Consider the following 18,647-nt stretch of genomic DNA (forward strand, 5'->3'; position numbering starts at 1 on the left):
TCTTCTTAGATTATTATAAACATATCAAATAAAATTTTGAAAAAAATTACCTCCAGACGCTTTCAAAATGCTTTCTTCCAATTCAAATTTTGGTTGAAAAACACACAAAAACTAAAACGACTCACCTTTTTTTTTAATTGAATATTGTACCAATATTAAAAAAAAACACTTGAGAGTATATATGGTTATTTTTGCTTATGATTTCAAAAATGTTATATAGGCACCTTGAGTGGTAAACAGAATAGATTTGGGAGAGAGAGTTGAAACATGAATGATTATATGAAAACTTTAAAATAAAAGTTTTGTTTATTACATAGAGCAACCATGGCTGGACATCCTTCATAGTTTCCAATGTTATGCTATTTATTGTATTAATTAACAAGGGGAAATATAATTTTTCTATTAAAAATCACACTTATGTAGGAGGAAAGAACCAATAGAGGGAAGATGCTATGAGGTAGAGAGTACCTCATATGTAGTTTAGTTCAGGAAAGGATTCAGGTTCACATCACATCAGGGAAAGAGGGAACATAAAGGCAGAAACTTTATGGTGTGGAGATTGACTTGAACATAGTAGAAAAGACAGTCTGAGAAAGATTGGGTTCCTATCATAGGTATCTTAAAGATACTAACAAAGTAATCTAAGCACATTATGGTTGCCTTAACTATGGTCATAAAACTATCTGGGAAACAAAAAAACTTTGACATTTTTCTGACAAGGGAAGAGAATAATCTATTTTCAGAATTCACATCAGAAGGCAATATTTTCTTTTCCTCTTTTTCTTTTCTTTTTTTTTTTTGTTTTGTTTTGTTTTGTTTTTTAAGTTGATACCAAGCTTAAGGAGAGTAAAAGGCAGAGGGGAAAATTCTAAAGAAAAAGATTCTGAATTTAGAATAGGGGGAAAATCTGCATTTACATGTTAATATTTTAAAAATATAAAAGTGATAAATTAAATAACCTTTAATAATGGATTTATTTTTTTCACTTGTTCTTCAGTCTCTTTCTTCACTTTTTCTTTAATCTTTGGTCCATATTGTATTTGGTCCATAGGTATTTCTAAATGATGCTCAAGATCCAGCCTGTCATCATTCTGTTTCAAAGTTTCTATTATTTCTTCTTGAAGATATCTATTTATAGATTCTATATGTCTATTTATTGAATTTTGTGCATGCAATTGTTGGTGAAGCTCTTCCTCATATTTCTATAAAGTATAAGTTTAGCAAAATATAGAAGTAAAAATCTTTCAACTTAAATAATAATTTAACATTAAAATTAAATTATTTTAATTGTAAGCTCTAAGAAAATGTTTCATTATTGTTATCTTACAACTATAAAATATATTTCCTAAAATGATTATTAAAGCAAATTAAGAAATTCAAAACAAAAATAGGATTGAAAGAAGAAACCACAAAATTACATTACTAGCTTTTGTATAAAGTTGGAATAATCCACATTTACTACTTTATTCTATAGTTTTTTTTTCTGAGTTATATGTCTTTTCTCTCCAGCTGTAAGTACAGTGAGTAGATACCAAGCCAATTCACAGAAGGTGGATATCAACAAATCCTTTTTAAGTTATCTTAGGCCTAAAGCTACATTAGATCTTAAAAGGAACCTGCAAAGAAATGTCATTCCTTTTTTATTATTCTAACAAGAAGACTGATTCTAAGGGTTATAGACTTGATTGGAAAAGCAAATAAATTTAGACTAATTAGAATGTCACCAACATCAGATGTGCAACTGCAGTACCTGAGAAAATAGTTTCATCTAGAAAACTCTTGTAATAGTGCCCTATTTTATACTACATATAACATTTTTATATTAAATATCATATAGTAGTAATATCTATATCTATATCTATATCTATATCTATATCTATATCTATATCTATATCTATACGGGTTTTAGTGTGGAGCTGCCCTCTTCATTTTCCTCAAGTGGCTCAAGAATGTAAAGCAATAAACTTAGCAGGATAGCTACCTGTTTTGCTTGAGTCCCAGGGATTACAGGACTGACTGAAATATGTATACAAAAAAAGCATGACATTACTGAGTTCTAAAGAGGCCAATCTATGCATGTTAAGAAGCCAGTTCTGTTTGATAAATATTGATGAAAGCTGCAGGATAGTAAATGAATGACAGTAAAATAAAATGTTTTTAGTCACTTGTCATTTTTTAAAACATGATGGGGTGAGTGTAGCAACTCTTAATTTTACATACAAAATCCAAGATACATGTGAAAAATGCATAAGGGCATTCTCTTTGCCAAAAGGTATCTTTATTTATGAGGAGAATTTAAAGATAGAATGAAGTCCTAAAATAGGCACCAAGAGGGGTAAATCTAAATAAATTAGGGAAAGCAATAGAGTTAGTAAAAAAAAGTTTAGTATTTGGAAGAAACCATTAAAGGAATATTCTAGGAGCCTTCATTAGACCATTGAATGGCAGGCTAACTCCATAGAGGAATTTAGCAGTCTAACCAGAGTCAGCTATATTAAGGAGAAAGATCAGTAAAAGGAAGTTGCAAAGAGGGAGGGAGAGCCTATCTCCTAGCTGGCTTACTCCTAAAAAGGACTTAGCAGAAATCTTTATAAGTGTTGAGGGCCATGGAATGTTAAGGTATAAGACCCTTTTCTCCATGGAGTACTTTTGGGAATCTAGTCTTGATGAGGAGTAAACTGAGGGTCCAAACCGAGATGGGTCATTTTTTTTCAGGAGGTCTAATAATCTCTTTCTCCTTCCCAAAGTCCCAACAGGCGGTCCGTTAGCAAATGACTTTTGCTACTCAATGCTGTGTAGAAACAAAGTCTTTATTTATTAGAATAGAAACACCGGAGAGTCGGTGGGCAAAATGGCTGCAAGGTACAAGGCCAGTTTGCAAAGAATAGATTTTTGGGTTCCCTTTTTTATACAAAGCATAATTATTCAAATGCATTGATCTAAGGAGGTTCAGGAGAGTGATGTAGATAAGGATTCTCTTGTAATCTTTTGAGTAGAGACAGAAGTCTCTTGCCCTGCTGTGACATTTGGTCTGTTTGAGCAGATTAGAATGGGGGGGCTATAAAACTCCAACCAGTTCAGATAGCCCAAACTGGTTTGACCACATCAAAGTTCAAGTTCCAAATGGAGTTGGAGATCAAACAAAGAATACCAAAGGGGCTACCGCCCTCAACAGTCTGGCTCAGCTTCTCTATCCCTCCTGCTGGTGGATAGAGAGAAGTCAGGAGACATGTCTAACCTTGCTGATTACTAGTATCAGGAATCTTTGGAGGAAGGCATGATTACAGACTTCTAAGAAATGTGTCTGGAGGACATCAGCCAGGCATTCTATTATCTGTTACCTGCTATCTGAATACTTTTGTACATGATGCCTTGATTACTGTTCTAATTTAGATGTAGCAAGAATCTAACTGAACACTTAGGCATTTGTAATGGAATAGGTAAACTTTAGGTATATTAACCCTGATGTAATCCTGAATAGATTAAACTCTGCTGAGTCCCTCCTATCCCCTCCTTGTTTATGAATCAGGACAGGGGGCTGACACCTGTAGCTCTCCTATGAGCAGATCTGGACAATAAGCACATCTTTCAAAGAGTAAATATAAACTTGGGTTTTCTCAGGGGAGGAGGACAAGTAATACAGAAGAGTTGGGAAGATAAAAGTTATATATTGAGATATTGGGACTCTTAAAGATATTCTGGGAAAACATGATTCCCATCAGGGCTTTATCAAACTGTCTGGCAAGTTTCCATCATAGGTATCTTAAAGATACTAATTAAAGCAGTCTGGGCCCAACCAAGCTGCCTTAACTATCATAAAAAAGACAGTCTGAGAATCTAAGGTCCTAAGTTGAGCATTTTAACATTTCCTGAGAAGGAAAGAGTTTCAGAATTCACATGTATAGCATTACTACTATATAATACATACATAGCACCAATTTGCAAATGTTAGCTCATTTCACCACTTATATTTTTCAAAAGCTCTTTAGGTCTTTCCCCCATCTTCTGGTGATGTAAAATATCAGAGTTGGGGAAATGTTTCAATATTATCAAAATCTAGCATCTTAAAAAAAAAAGCAGTATCTCTACATGTATTCATTTATTTGTTATTCTTTCAGCAGGAGGAAAATCTTTCCTTCCCTAAAATAGAAAAGCAATATATGCAGAATACTATATTGGAAAGATTTTAAACCATTTATTGGTGAAATGAAATAAGAATCTTCCAAGTAGGTCAGCCCTTCTGTCTGAAACAAATTAACATAGTGTTTTCATACAATAAGTTGTTAACTCTAAAATCTATGTAAAGTAATGAAGTTTCTTACTCTTAGTAGTAATCACCCTGCAATCAAACTGTTGCTTTATTTGTTCTATATTCTTTTAAAAATCTCTTAAAGCAATGCTCTTTTCAAATTTTTGGGGGGAGCATTCTGGGAAGATGGCAAAGTAGGATGGTCAATTTCAAGGCCTAATTTACCCCACAAATAAGACAAATCTTTGCCTCAGAGCAAACATAGACTTGTGAAAACCCAAGCTGACTTGGGGACAGAACAGAGTTCCTCTCTTGATACAACAGGACAAGATCTAAAGGAGGACTTTGGGCCAGGATTAACATATCAGAAGTGCAACCATCTCAAGGCTAAATACTCAGGAACATCCAGTGGGCATCCCTCAGGCTAGCAGCTTGTGTAGCTAATGTCTCAGCTGGAACTATGGTCACTTTCACCTGCCCCACTGTTTTGACCTGCCCAAATGTATTGACTCCTCTTGTGGAGTGGGGGTTGGAGTTCAGGAGTGATCCTCGAATGTTTAGGAATACAAGGCCCAGCTGTGCAGCTGAGATGCAGCCCTGGGCGAGAAGGAACCAACATCTGGTGAGTGCAGAAGCAGGTGTGTAGGGGCACTGCTGACTGTAGGCACTTGCAGGAGGATGGAGTTCTTGATTTTAGGTTCCTGGTCAGAGTGGAGAGCTGAAGGGAAGCTTGAGGCACTATCCCCCACCCAGTGATTGGAGATACTTAAATTAATACCTTCTATTAAAATATGTCTTATTAAAAAAAAAAAGACAAGAAGAAGTGGCAAAGAAGAAAAAAAAAAAAAACACCATTGAAATACATTATGGGACACAGTGGATAGAGCACCAGCCTTGAATTCAGGAGGACCCAAGTTCAAATCTGGTCTCAGACACTTAACACTTCCTAGCTGTGTGACTCTGGGCAAGTCACTTAACCCCAGCCTTAGGGAAAAAAATATACATATATATATATATATATGTGTGTGTGTGTGTGTGTGTGTGTGTATATCTATATATATCTATATATATATATATGTGTGTGTGTGTGTGTGTATATATATATATATATATATATATATATATATATATATATATATATATATATATATAAAAAAGGGGAACAAGGAAGACTGGAATTCATTTTTTAAATGCCTTCCTGCCTAAACAGAATTTATGGAAGAACTCAAAAAAGAATTCAAAACTCAAATGACAGGCATTGAGGAAAAACTTAAAAAAAAACAAAAAATAAAAAACTGAAAAGCATCCAAGAAAAACAAGGAGATTATGAAAAAAAAAACAGTTAACCGGTTAACAAAGGAGGTACATTGTCTCAAAGATTAAAGAAATTTTTTAAAAATTAAAATTGGGCAACAGGAAACCAATGAAGCTATGAGGGACTAAGAAACAGTACAACAATATAAAGTATGAGATAATAGAACACAATGGGAAACATCTCATAAGAAACATAACAACAAGATCTCATAACAACAGATCCCAAGAATAGATTAAGAAGTGAAAGTATAAAAATAATTGGACTGCCAGAAAGTTGTGATGAAAAAGAGAACCTTGACACAATATAATGCAGTAAATAATCCTAGAAAATTTTCTTGGAGTGATGAAAACATGAGGGGAAAGTAGAAATAGAAAAAAATCCACTCATCACCACCTCAAAGAAATCCTTTGTGGATAATAAGTAGGAATATAATTGCCAGTTTTTAATACTCCCAAATCAAAAAGCAAATTTTGCAAGAAATGAGAAAAAAATAACAAAAATCTGGATCAAAAATTAGAATTGTACAAAATTTATCTATGGCTATAATAAAAGACCACAGGTACTGGAAACATATCTATAGAAAACCAAAAATACCACATCCAGCAAAATTATTTACAATTTTCAATTTAAAAAGACCCAGAATTTGAAGGAACTTGCAAATTTTCAGAACTTTTTATCAACTTCATTTGAACTTAATAGAAAATTTAACATGAAAGAGCCAATATCAAAGTGTAATTTTAAGGAAGTTGACATAGACAAACTATTTAAACATGAACAATTTGCTTATGTTTTTTTACACAGACAATGTATACTTTATTTTTAAGATTTCCATCAGTAGCTCAAAAGAAAAATTGGCAGAGTAAGGGTAAAAAGAGTAACCATATTATACAAGTGAGATGCAGAAGATGGCATTAGAGGGACAAGGGCTCATAGTTCTGAAAATCTATTCACCTAGGGAATGGATTCAATTGTTAATACTACATATATACCATGAAGGATATAGTACCTCCAAAAACTATAAGTAAATAAGCAGGGAGGAGTAGGTGAATGGGGAAGCAAAACTCCAGGAAAGAAAACAAAAAAGGAATCCCTGGGTGGGGGGAGTTAAATTATAATAAGCCAACTTATGGAGCAGAATTTAATGAAGGAATCAGCAGTGATAGGAAAGATATGTGGGTATGTGGGATATATGTGTGGGGAGATTATATATCTATATATCTATATCTATATCTATATCTATATCTATATCTATATATGTATATATAGAGAGAAATATAGAAATAAATATATCTTTTTTTAACTATAGCTTACTTGTTGTCAGGAGAGGGATGAAAGGAAGGTATGTGTTTGTGTCTATTAGTGTGTATGTATTTGTATGATTATATCTACATATGTATATATATATATAGATAGATAGATATAGATATAGATATATATACACACACATATATATATAGATAGATAGATATATACATATACATATATATATCTACATATATATATGTATCTCTCTCTCTCTCTCTCTCTCTCTCTCTCTCTCTCTCTCTCTCTCTCTCTCTCTCTCTCTCTATATATATATATATATATATATATATATATATATATAATATAACCTGTTTGGTGTTTGGTGTAGGGTTGGGACTGAAAAAAGATAAAAAAGATAAACGAGAAAAAGTCAAGTTGTTTCTGTCTGTTAATAATTCTTTTCAGGGACATTTTTCATCTTTAGGATTATAGAAGCAGAGTGTCATAAGCTCTGTGGTTCTGAGAGCCTCTGTAAATACTGCCCCTGAATGTTTCAACACTCTGAAAAAAAGTTCTTTGAAACCATCTATTTCTCTTTGGGATCTCTCTGTTAGATTTTTTTTCTTTCTGTCAAAGTTAACTTTGTGTCTTTATTACTTTCATTCATGAAAAAAAATGTCTAATATTTTTGCCACCTGTGAATGCTTTCAAATACTTGAGAAAGTCTATTTAATAGAATATAATCACACACACACACAAACACAATAGATTCTTTTTATATGAATTCTATTATGTAAAAGAAGACATTTTTCTAATAGAGAAATCTTTATAGAAAATCTTTGGAGACCAGAATTTTCTGGGAGATGTAAAGTCCTTAAGTGATGAAGTCCTGGGCAGCTAGTTGTGGTAACAGAGAAGTTTGAAGCTAAAATTGTAATATTCATTGAATGTTAGGGAAGATCATTGATGGAGGTCTTTGCAAACTTGAATTTACTGTATTCAATCAGGAAGCCAAGTTATGATGTCAAACCCTCAAGGTTAAATTTCCCCTATAAAAGATGCTCTCGTGGTGTAGAGTTTCTTTCCCTAAATTCTTTTCTGTTAGCCTGCCATGCTTCACCTCATGGTATCTTTCTTTTCAAACCTCACTCATGCATGCTTCATGGAATCTTTCTCCTTCTCATAGGATGCTAAATCCCTTCTGGGGACACTGAATTGCTTCCATTTGAATTGCCTTAAGAAGATTCTGGGAATCACCTAGAAGGATAAAATACCCTACACTGAGGTCCTTTCTCAAAATAACCTGCCAAGCATTCTAACTCTCCTGTAGAAAGCAGAACTCCTTTGGGATGGCTACATTGCTTGAATGCCAAATGAATGCTTACAAAAATTTTTATTTCATGGAGAACTCACATAGGAGAAGTGCTCACAAGGTAGACAGAAATATCAATATAAGAACACTCTTAAGGTGTCTCTTAAGGACTTTAAAATTGATTGTATGACATGGGAGAGACTGGCACAGAACTGCACAGCAAGGCATGCCCTCATCAGTGAAGGTGCTATGTTTTATGAACAAAGTTGAATTGCGTTAGCCCAGAAAACACGGGAGATGCACAAAGGTAGAGATGCCACCCCAAATATTCACAGGGAATATTTGTATCTAAATTGTGGCAGAGTATTCTAAGTTTGTATTTGTCTGATCAGCCACAGACAGACACACTGTACCTTGACTCTTAACATAGTGATGCAGTCTGGGTACTTTTTGAAAATGAAGGACAATACATACTTACATACTTCCTCTAACAAGGGTATAACCCTTTCCCTAACCACTTTCAGTCTCCTAAACTCTTCTGTGGATTTAGCCTGCCAGCCAATCGATTCTCACCTCATAGTATATTCCTATTGCCCTGGTAAATTAAAATTCTACAGGAACTTGTCTTTTTCATTGTTCATTGTTCAAACCCCTTTCCTTGCTAACTATAATATTCTATCTACTGCACTCCTGATCCCATTTCCTGAATATTTTCCAAACTTCTCATATCTATTTTACTTCATTTGGTATCTTGCCACAACAATTTCTGCATTCATACATTCTATTTTACTTTTGCCTGTGGCATATGTGGAGTAGACCATTCTAGTTAGTTTTTAATTTTTGTATCATCACCCACTTTAGTACTTTATGATATACTGTACAGAGACATATCTATGATGATAAACTGGACAGGGACATAACAAGCACATATTAAGTATTTTGTAATATTAGATTTGGGAACGATGACTTGATTAGACATTAATAAGAAGAGATTAAAAGATGAGGAAATAAAATACTTTTACATAGTCCCGTTTTAGAAAAAAAGAAGTTGAATAAACCAACAATGGACTCCCCAAGGAAAAATCTCTAGGTCCAGATGGATTTACAAGTAAATTCTACCAAACATTTCAAGAACAATTAATTCCAATACTCCACAAACTATGTGGGAAAATAGGGAAAGTAAGAGTTCTATCACTTTCTTTCCATGACACAAATATGTTACTGAAATCTAAAGTGAGAAGAACCAAAGCAGAAAAAGAAAATTACAGAAGTTTCCCTAATAAATGTTGAAGCAAAAAGATTAATAGAACTTATCATCAGGATAATACACTATCACCAACTGGGCTTTATACCAGAAAGGCTGAGCTGGTTCTGTACTAGGAAAATTACCAGCATAATTGATCTTATTGATGGTTATCTCAATAGATGTTAAAAAACAAAAACAAACAAACAAAAAAACCTTGAGCAAAGTACACCACCCATCCCTATGTAGAGAGCAGAAAAATAAATGGAGTTTTCTTTAAAATGGTTGAATCAGTTAAAGTATTAGATATAATTCAACAAGGTAGAAGCATTCCCAATAAGATCAGTGGTGAAATGAGGTTGCCCATTTTCATCATTATTATTAATATTGTGTTAGAAATGTTAGCTTTAACAGTAAGAAAAGAAATTGAAGGAATTAGAGTAGTTCACAAGGAAACAAAATCATCAGTCTTTGCAGATAATATGATGGTACATTTAGAGAATCCTAGAAAATCAACTAAAAAACCACTAGGAACAATTAACAATTTTAGCAAAGTTGCAGGGTATAAAATAAACCCCTATAAATCATCAGCACTTTTGTATGTCACCAACAAAGCCCAACAGCAAGAGATAGACAGATTTTATATATAAAATGTTTGGGAGCAAAGTAAGCCAGGACACAATTACAAAATACATTTCATGCAAATAAAACTAGATCTAAACAACCGAAAAATATTAAGTGCTCATGGGTAGGCCAATCTAATATCATAAAAATGACAATTCTGCTTAAAATAATTTACTTAGACAGTCTCATACACACTGCCTAGAAATTATACAGCTAGAAAAATAAAAACATAACTTACCTGGTAGAACAAAACAGCAAGAATTTCAAAGAACATAGTGAAAGTGAAAAAAAAATGCAAAGAAATGTGGCCTTGCTGTATCAATCACGCCTAAAACTATGTTTTAAAGCAGTAATCTTCAAAATCATCTACTACAGGCTAAGCAATAGAGTAGTAGATCAGAGTAAGAGGTTAAATTCACAAGACAAAATAGTCAGTGATTAAGAACACACTATTTGACACAAATTGCTGGCAAAATTGGAAATTAATATGGCAGAACCTAGGTTTTCACCAATATTTAACACTCTATATCAAGGAATCTGAAATGTATTCATGATTTAGATAAAAAGGGTGATAATATAAGCAAATGAGGAGAATAGGGAATAGTCAGCTCTGTGGAGAAAGATGGACAAAGAGAAGTGGAGAACACATTTTGAAATGCAAATTGGATAATTTTGATTATGGTAAGTTTTTTTAAAATCTGCACAACCTTGATAAATGTGGAAATATGTAGAGAAGAATTGTACATGCTTGCATATATTGGAATACTTGCTGTCTAAGTTAGCTAATGAAGAAAGGGAGGGAGAAAAATTTGAACACAAGGTTTTTTATGAGCGAATGTTGGAACCTATCTTTGCATATTTTAATTTTTCTCCAGTTGCATTGTATACAGCTTTTTTTACATTTGTTTTTAATATTTTTGAGTTCAAGGTTCTCTCGATTATCCCCACTTACAATAAAGAAACCACATGTGTAGTTATGCAAAACCTTTCCATAAGATTCAGGTTGTGGAAAAAAAAAAAAAAAACATAGATCTCCCACCCTAATGAAAATAAAAATCCTCAAGAAAAATATAGTTACAAAAAGAGAGAGAGATAAAGAGAGTAATAAAGAATGCTTCAAGGGGGGCAGAGCCAAGATGGCGGAGAAGAAACACACGACTCAGTGAACGTCCTCACTCCCTCACAACCAATTAGATAAATTAAGTCTCAGAATTAGCTCAGGACTGATAGATACCACAAGGACTGGAAGCACGACTTACCAGCTGAAGAGAATCTGGAGTTTCAACAGGAAAGGTCAGTTCTCGGGGGAGGAATAAGAAAGACCAGCACAGACGGTGGGGTAGGGGCACACTGCGCCCATTGCGCTGGGAAGGGCTCTGGGATCAGAGAAGCCACTGAGGTAAAGGAATCTGGCACAGGCTGTTAGCTCTTCTCTGCTAATTATTTAGCAGTTCAGAAGAAAAAGCCAAAATATTTTAAAACTCAGATTAGATTTTCCCCGGACCCTGGGGGTGACTCAGCAGACTCTGCACCAGGGGGTGAGGCCTCAGCTACCTCCTGAGAATAGTTAAGAGATTGACAAGTGGGTGGATACGGCCCAAGGCAACACACACTGCCTAGCTTAGCTGGAGGGAGTGGAACTCAGCTCCAGGAAGTCCCAGAGAAGCGGAACCTTTGAACTAGGGACCGCGGTTTATGGCAGACACTTCCAGTTTGAGCGCAGGGGCTTCTCACGTCACCTGCTGCAGACATCCACTCCCCACCCGGACACATAGGCTGGGCTTCGTGCTGTCTTCACTATTCTACGCCCTCGAAGCACAGTAGTGCTAATCACCTCTGAGACACTTCCAGGGAGGGGGTGGGGAACTCTCTCCCAGAGCTCTCTCTTAGCTCAGGCGCAGGAGCCGCTGCATCCATCCGGTCTGGGAGGAAGCTGGTAAAGAAGTAAATAATTTCCTACCCCAGAGACAGACCCCAAAACATTTTTTAAGTATGAGCAAAAAAGCTAGAAAAACCATAGATTCCTTCTATACAGAGAAAGAGCGGGCATCCAACCCCGAGGAAGTTGACAGCAGAGAATCAATAGACAACAACCTAAAGGGGAACGATTCCTGCCCCCCATCACATAACTCTCTCCTAGAAGAAGCTCTTAAAAAATGGAGGGAGATCGAAGAAAAATGGGGAAAAGAAAGGGAAGTTATGATAGAGAATAACAACGTCCTGAAATTGGAGTTGGAAAAAATAAAGAATTCACAGGAGATGCAGGGAAACAAAATTAGTGAATTAGAAAAGGTTAAAAAAACACAGGAAAGTAGGATTTCTGAATTGGAAAAGATAAAAAAGTCTCAAGAAAATAGAATTTCTGAATTGGAAAAAGAAAATAATTCTCAAAAAAAAAATTAGGGAAATGGAAAAAAACTCAATAGAGCAAAATAATTCATTTAAAAACGAAATTGGGCATTTACAAAAAGAACTAAAAACTGTGAAAGAAGAAAATAACTCCTTAAAAGTCAGGATGGAACAAATAGAAATGAATGATTCACAGAGAACCCAAGAATCAGTCAAACAAAACAAAAAAAATGAGAAGCTGGAGAACAATGTCAAATACTTACTGGGAAAATCTATAGACCTGGAAAATAGATCTAGGAGAGATAATCTGCGGATTATTGGACTTCCAGAAAACTATGACCAAAAAAAGAGCCTAGATTCTATTTTACAGGAAATTATCAAAGAGAACTGTCCAGAGATAATAGAAACAGAAGGGAAAGTAGATGTGGAAAGAATTCATCGAACTCCTTCTGAAATAGACCCTAAAAAAAGAACACCACGGAATATTGTGGCTAAGCTGCAGAATTACCACACAAAGGAGAAAATCATGCAAGCAGCTAGAAAAAAACAATTTAAATACCAAGGTGCCACAATAAGGGTCACACAAGATCTGGCTGCCTCCACATTAAAAGATAGAAGGGCCTGGAACCTGATATTCCGTAAGGCAAAAGATCAAGGACTGCAACCAAGAATGAACTACCCAGCTAAGTTTAGCATCTTTTTCCATGGAAGAAGATGGTCATTCAATGAAACAGAGGAATTCTATATGTTTCTAAGAAAAAAACCAGACTTAAACAAAAAAATTGATCTACATCCACAAGACTGAAGAGAAACAGAAAAAGGTACACAGAACCCTTGAGAACTGTAACTCTGTTCTGGGTATATAAAAAATACTCAAGGATAATTTGATTTTACTGATATAAAAGAAAAAAAAGGGGGGTGTGGTAAAGGGAAGGAGGTCGGTTCAGAAAAAGGGGAAGGAGTGATAAAAAGAGGGAAACTACATCCCAGGAAGAGACATAGAAAATACACCATATCTGAGGGAACTTAGTGAGGGGGAGAATCATTGTGTGAATCTTACTCTCATCAGAAGAGGCTCAAAGAGTAAATAATTAACATATTTGTTTTTCAGAGAATTTTCTCTCACCTCATTAAAAGGGGGGAGAGGAAAAGGGGAAAGGAAAAGGAGAATAAGTGAAGGGACTTGGAGGGAGGGGGGAGGGATCCTAAAAAAAAAAAAAAAGAGGGAGGGTTGCGCGTCACAAGGGGAGTCTGTAAATTAAATATCGGGGAGGGGGATCAGGGGGGTCAAGGGAAAAAAGTATAATCTGGGGATAATACGATGGCAGGAAACACAGAATTAGTAATTTTAACTGTAAATGTAAATGGGATGAACGATCCCATCAAACGGAGACGGATAGCAGATTGGATCAAAAAGCAGAACCCTACAATATGTTGTCTACAGGAAACACACTTAAAGCAGGGAGATACATACAGAGTAAAGGTAAAAGGTTGGAACAGAGCCTATTATGCTTCAGGTAAAGCCAAAAAAGCAGGGGTAGCTATCCTTATCTCAGATCAAGCAAAAGCAGAAGTAGATCTCGTTAAAAAAGATAAGGAAGGAAACTATATCCTGCTGAAAGGTAGCATAAATAATGAAGCCATATCAATACTAAACATATATGCACCAAGTGGTATAGCATCTAACTTTCTAAAGGAAAAGTTAGGAGAACTGCAAGAAGAAATAGACAGTAAAACTATAATAGTGGGAGATCTCAACCTTGCACTCTCAGATTTAGACAAATCAAACCACAAAACAAACAAGAAAGAAATTAAAAAAGTAAATAGAACATTAGAAAAACTAGGTATGATAGACCTTTGGAGAAAACTGAATGGCAATAGGAAGGAATATACTTTCTTCTCAGCAGTTCATGGATCCTATACAAAAATTGACCATATATTAGGACATAAAGATCTCAAAATTAAATGTAGGAAGGCAGAAATAATTAATGCCTTCTTCTCAGATCACAATGCAATAAAAGCTACATTCAGTAAAAAGTTAGGGGTAAATAGACCAAAAAGTAATTGGAAACTGAATAATCTCATCTTAAAGAATGACTGGGTGAAAGAGCAAATTATAGAAACAATTAACAATTTCACCCAAGATAATGATAATGAGGAGACATCATATCAAAATCTTTGGGATGCAGCTAAAGCAGTAATAAGGGGAAATTTTATATCTTTAGAGGCTTATTTGAAGAAAATTGAGAAAGAGAAGATTAACGAATTGGGCTTACAACTTAAAAGGCTAGAAAAAGACCAAATTATAAACCCCCAACCAAAAATTAAACTCGAAATACAAAAATTAAAAGGAGAAATCAATAAAATTGAAAGTAAAAAAACTATTGAATTAATAAATAAAACCAAGAGTTGGTTTTATGAAAAAGCCAATAAAATAGATAAACCTTTGGTAAATTTGATCAAAAAAAAGAAAGAGGAAAATCAAATTGATAGTCTTACAAATGAAAAGGGGGATCTTTCCACCAATGAAGAGGAAATTAGAGAAATAATAAGGAGTTACTTTGCCCAACTTTATGCCAATAAATTTGATAACTTAAGTGAAATGGATGACTTTCTCCAAAAATATAGGCTCCCTAGATTAACAGAGGAGGAGATAAATTGCTTAAATAGTCCCATTTCAGAAAAAGAAATAGAACAAGCTATTAATCAACTCCCCAGGAAAAAATCCCCAGGGCCAGATGGATTCACATGTGAATTCTACCAAACATTTAAAGAACAATTAGCCCCAATGTTATATAAATTATTTGAAAAAATAGGGGATGAAGGAGTCCTACCAAACTCCCTTTATGACACAGACATGGTACTGATACCTATACCTGGTAGATCGAAAACTGAGAAAGAAAATTATAGACCAATCTCCTTAATGAATATTGATGCTAAAATCTTAAATAAGATATTAGCAAAAAGACTTCAGAAAATCATCTCCAAGATAATACACTATGATCAAGTAGGATTTATTCCAGGAATGCAGGGCTGGTTTAATATTAGGAAAACTATTAATATAATTGACCATATTAATAATCAAATTAATAAGAACCATATGATCATCTCAATAGATGCAGAAAAAGCATTTGACAAAATCCAACATCCATTCCTACTAAAAACTCTTGAGAGTATAGGAATAAATGGACTATTCCTTAGAATAATCAGGAGTATATATTTAAGACCGTCAGTAAGCATAATATGCAATAGAAATAAACTGCAACCTTTCCCAGTAAGATCAGGAGTGAAACAAGGTTGCCCACTATCACCATTACTATTCAATATAGTACTAGAAACGCTAGCCTCGGCAATAAGAGCCGAGAAAGATGCAAGAAATTAGAGTAGGAAATGAGGAAATCAAACTATCGCTCTTTGCAGATGACATGATGGTATACTTAGAGAACCCCAAAGACTCTGCTAAAAAGCTACTAGAAACAATTCAAAATTTCAGCAAAGTGGCAGGATACAAAATAAATCCACATAAATCCTCGGCATTTTTATATATCACTAACAAAATGCAACAGCAAGAGATACAAAGAGAAATTCCATTCCAAACAAATGTTGAGAGTATAAAATATTTGGGAATCCATCTACCAAAGAAAAGTCAGGAATTATATGAGAAAAATTACAAAACACTTGCCACAAAAATAAAATCAGATTTAAATAATTGGAAAGACATTCAGTGCTCTTGGATAGGCCGAGCGAATATAATAAAGATGACAATACTCCCCAAACTATTCTATTTATTTAGTGCTATACCAATCAGACTCCCAAGAAACTATTTTAATGACCTAGAAAAAATAACAACAAAATTCATATGGAAGAATAAAAGGTCAAGAATTGCAAGGGAACTAATGAAAAAAAACTCAGAGGAAGGTGGTCTAAGTGTACCTGATCTAAAGCTATATTATATAGCAGCAGTCACCAAAACCATTTGGTATTGGCTAAGAAATAGACCGGTAGATCAGTGGAACAGATTAGATACAAAGGACAAAAAAGGGTACATCTATAGCAATCTAATCTTTGACAAACCCAAAGATTCCAACATTAGGGATAAAAATTCATTATTCGGAAAAAACTGTTGGGAAAACTGGAAATTAGTATGGCAGAAATTAGATATGGATCCACACTTAACACCATATACCAAGATAAGATCAAAATGGGTCCATGATTTAGGCATAAAGAGGGAGATAATAAATAGATTAGAGGAACAGAGGATAATCTACCTCTCAGACTTGTGGAGGAGGAAGGAATTTATGACCAGAGGAGAACTAGAGATCATTATTGATCACAAAATAGAAGATTTTGATTACATCAAACTAAAAAGTTTCTGTACAAATAATACTAATGCAAACAAGATTAGAAGGGAAGTAACAAATTGGGAAAATATTTTTAAAAACAAAGGTTCTGACAAAGGTCTCATTTCCAAAATATATAGAGAACTGACCATAATTTATAAGAAACCGAACCATTCTCCAATTGATAAATGGTCAAAGGATATGAACAGACAATTCTCAGAGGAAGAAATTGAAACTATATCGACTCACATGAAAGAGTGTTCCAAATCACTACTGATCAGAGAAATGCAAATTAAGACCACTCTGAGATACCACTACACACCTGTCAGATTGGCTAAGATGACAGGAACAAATAATGACAAATGTTGGAGGGGATGTGGGGAAAATGGGACACTAATACATTGCTGGTGGAGTTGTGAAAGAATCCAGCCATTCTGGAGAGCAATCTGGAATTATGCCCAAAAAGTTATCAAACTGTGCATACCCTTTGAACCAGCAGCGCTACTACTGGGATTATATCCCAAAGAAATACTAAAGAGCGGAAAGAGACATATATGTGCCAAAATGTTTGTGGCAGCTCTTTTTGTTGTAGCTAGAAACTGGAAGATGAATGGATGTCCATCAGTTGGAGAATGGTTGGGTAAATTGTGGTATATGAAGGTTATGGAATATTATTGCTCGGTAAGAAATGACCAGCAGGAGGAATATAGAGAGGCCTGGAGAGACTTAAATCAACTGATGCTGAGTGAAATGAGCAGAACCAGAAGATCACTGTACACTTCAACAACAATACTGTATGGGGATGTATTCTGATGGAAGTGGAAATCTTCAATATAAAGAAGATCCAACTCACTTCCAGTTGATCAATGATGGACAGGGGTAGCTGCACCCAGAGAAGAAACACTGGGAGGGGAATGAAAATTGTTAGCACTAATATCTGTCTGCCCAGGTTGCATGTACCTTCGGATTCTAATGTTTATTGTGCAACAAGAAAATGATATTCGCACACATGTATTGTACCTAGACTATATTGTAACACATGTAAAATGTATGGTATTGCCTGTCGTCGGGGGGAGGGAATAGAGGGAGGGGGGGTAATTTGGAAAGATGAATACAAGGGATAATATTATAAAATATATATATATATATATATATATATATATATATATATATATATATATATATATATATATATATATATATATATATAATAAAAAAAGAATGCTTCAATATATAAATAGACTCCATCAGTTCCTTCTCTGAGTATGGATAAGAGTTTGATCATAAGTCCTTCAGGGAAGATGTGGATGATTGTACCACTGAGGAAAATAACATTATCATTAGTTGATCATCCTAGAATATTTACATATAGTATTAATTTGCATACTTTGATTTTGTTCATGGTGAACTTTCCAGGATTGTTTTTTTTTTTAATTTGTTTTTTTGTTCGTTTGTTTTGTTTTGTTTTGTTTTGTTTTTTGTTTTGTTTTTTTTTTTCCTGAGAGCATCCTGCTCATCATTTTCTAGAGAATATTATTTCATCATAGAAGCTTGCTTCAATTTTTTCCAATTGCTGTTTCTATTTTCTCCCATTTATTTACGTTTAATTTATTTACCTTAGCCTTTACCATGTCCCTCATCAAAAGCATCCTGCTACTGACCATTCCCTCCCCCAACATGCCTTCTCTTTTATCATCCTCCCCCTTTCCCATATCCCATTTTCCCTTCTATTTTCCTGTAGGGTAAAATAGATTTCTATACTCTTATTGATATGTTATTTCCTATTTGAATGAATTCTGATGGAAGTAAGGTTCACTCACTCACCTTTTCTTCCCTCACCTCCCTTTCACTATAAAAGCTTTTACTTGGTTCCTTTTTATGGCAGATAATTGGCAGCATTCCATTTCTCCATTCCCTTTTCTCCCTCTACATTTATCATTTTTTCAAAAAGATAGTATCCCTTAGTTTTC

General features: G+C 34.5%; 1 protein-coding gene and 1 long non-coding RNA gene across 4 annotated transcripts in view; one reads left to right on the forward strand and one right to left on the reverse strand.

Annotated features, from left to right (window-relative positions):
• LOC141544657 (uncharacterized) overlaps positions 1-18,647 on the forward strand; it is a 95,200-nt gene that overhangs the window by 35,119 nt on the left and 41,434 nt on the right. The gene's annotated exons all lie outside the window — the stretch shown is intronic.
• Positions 1-18,647, reverse strand: part of LOC141544655 (uncharacterized) — a 160,977-nt gene that overhangs the window by 29,002 nt on the left and 113,328 nt on the right. Inside the window, exon 38 of the mRNA XM_074271052.1 lies at positions 960-1,202. Coding sequence (XP_074127153.1) covers positions 960-1,202 — 243 coding nt within the window. The remainder of the gene's footprint in view (positions 1-959; positions 1,203-18,647) is intronic.

This window comes from Sminthopsis crassicaudata, chromosome 5 (genome assembly GCF_048593235.1).
Source record: "Sminthopsis crassicaudata isolate SCR6 chromosome 5, ASM4859323v1, whole genome shotgun sequence".
In the NCBI taxonomy this organism is placed as follows: domain Eukaryota; kingdom Metazoa; phylum Chordata; class Mammalia; order Dasyuromorphia; family Dasyuridae; genus Sminthopsis; species Sminthopsis crassicaudata.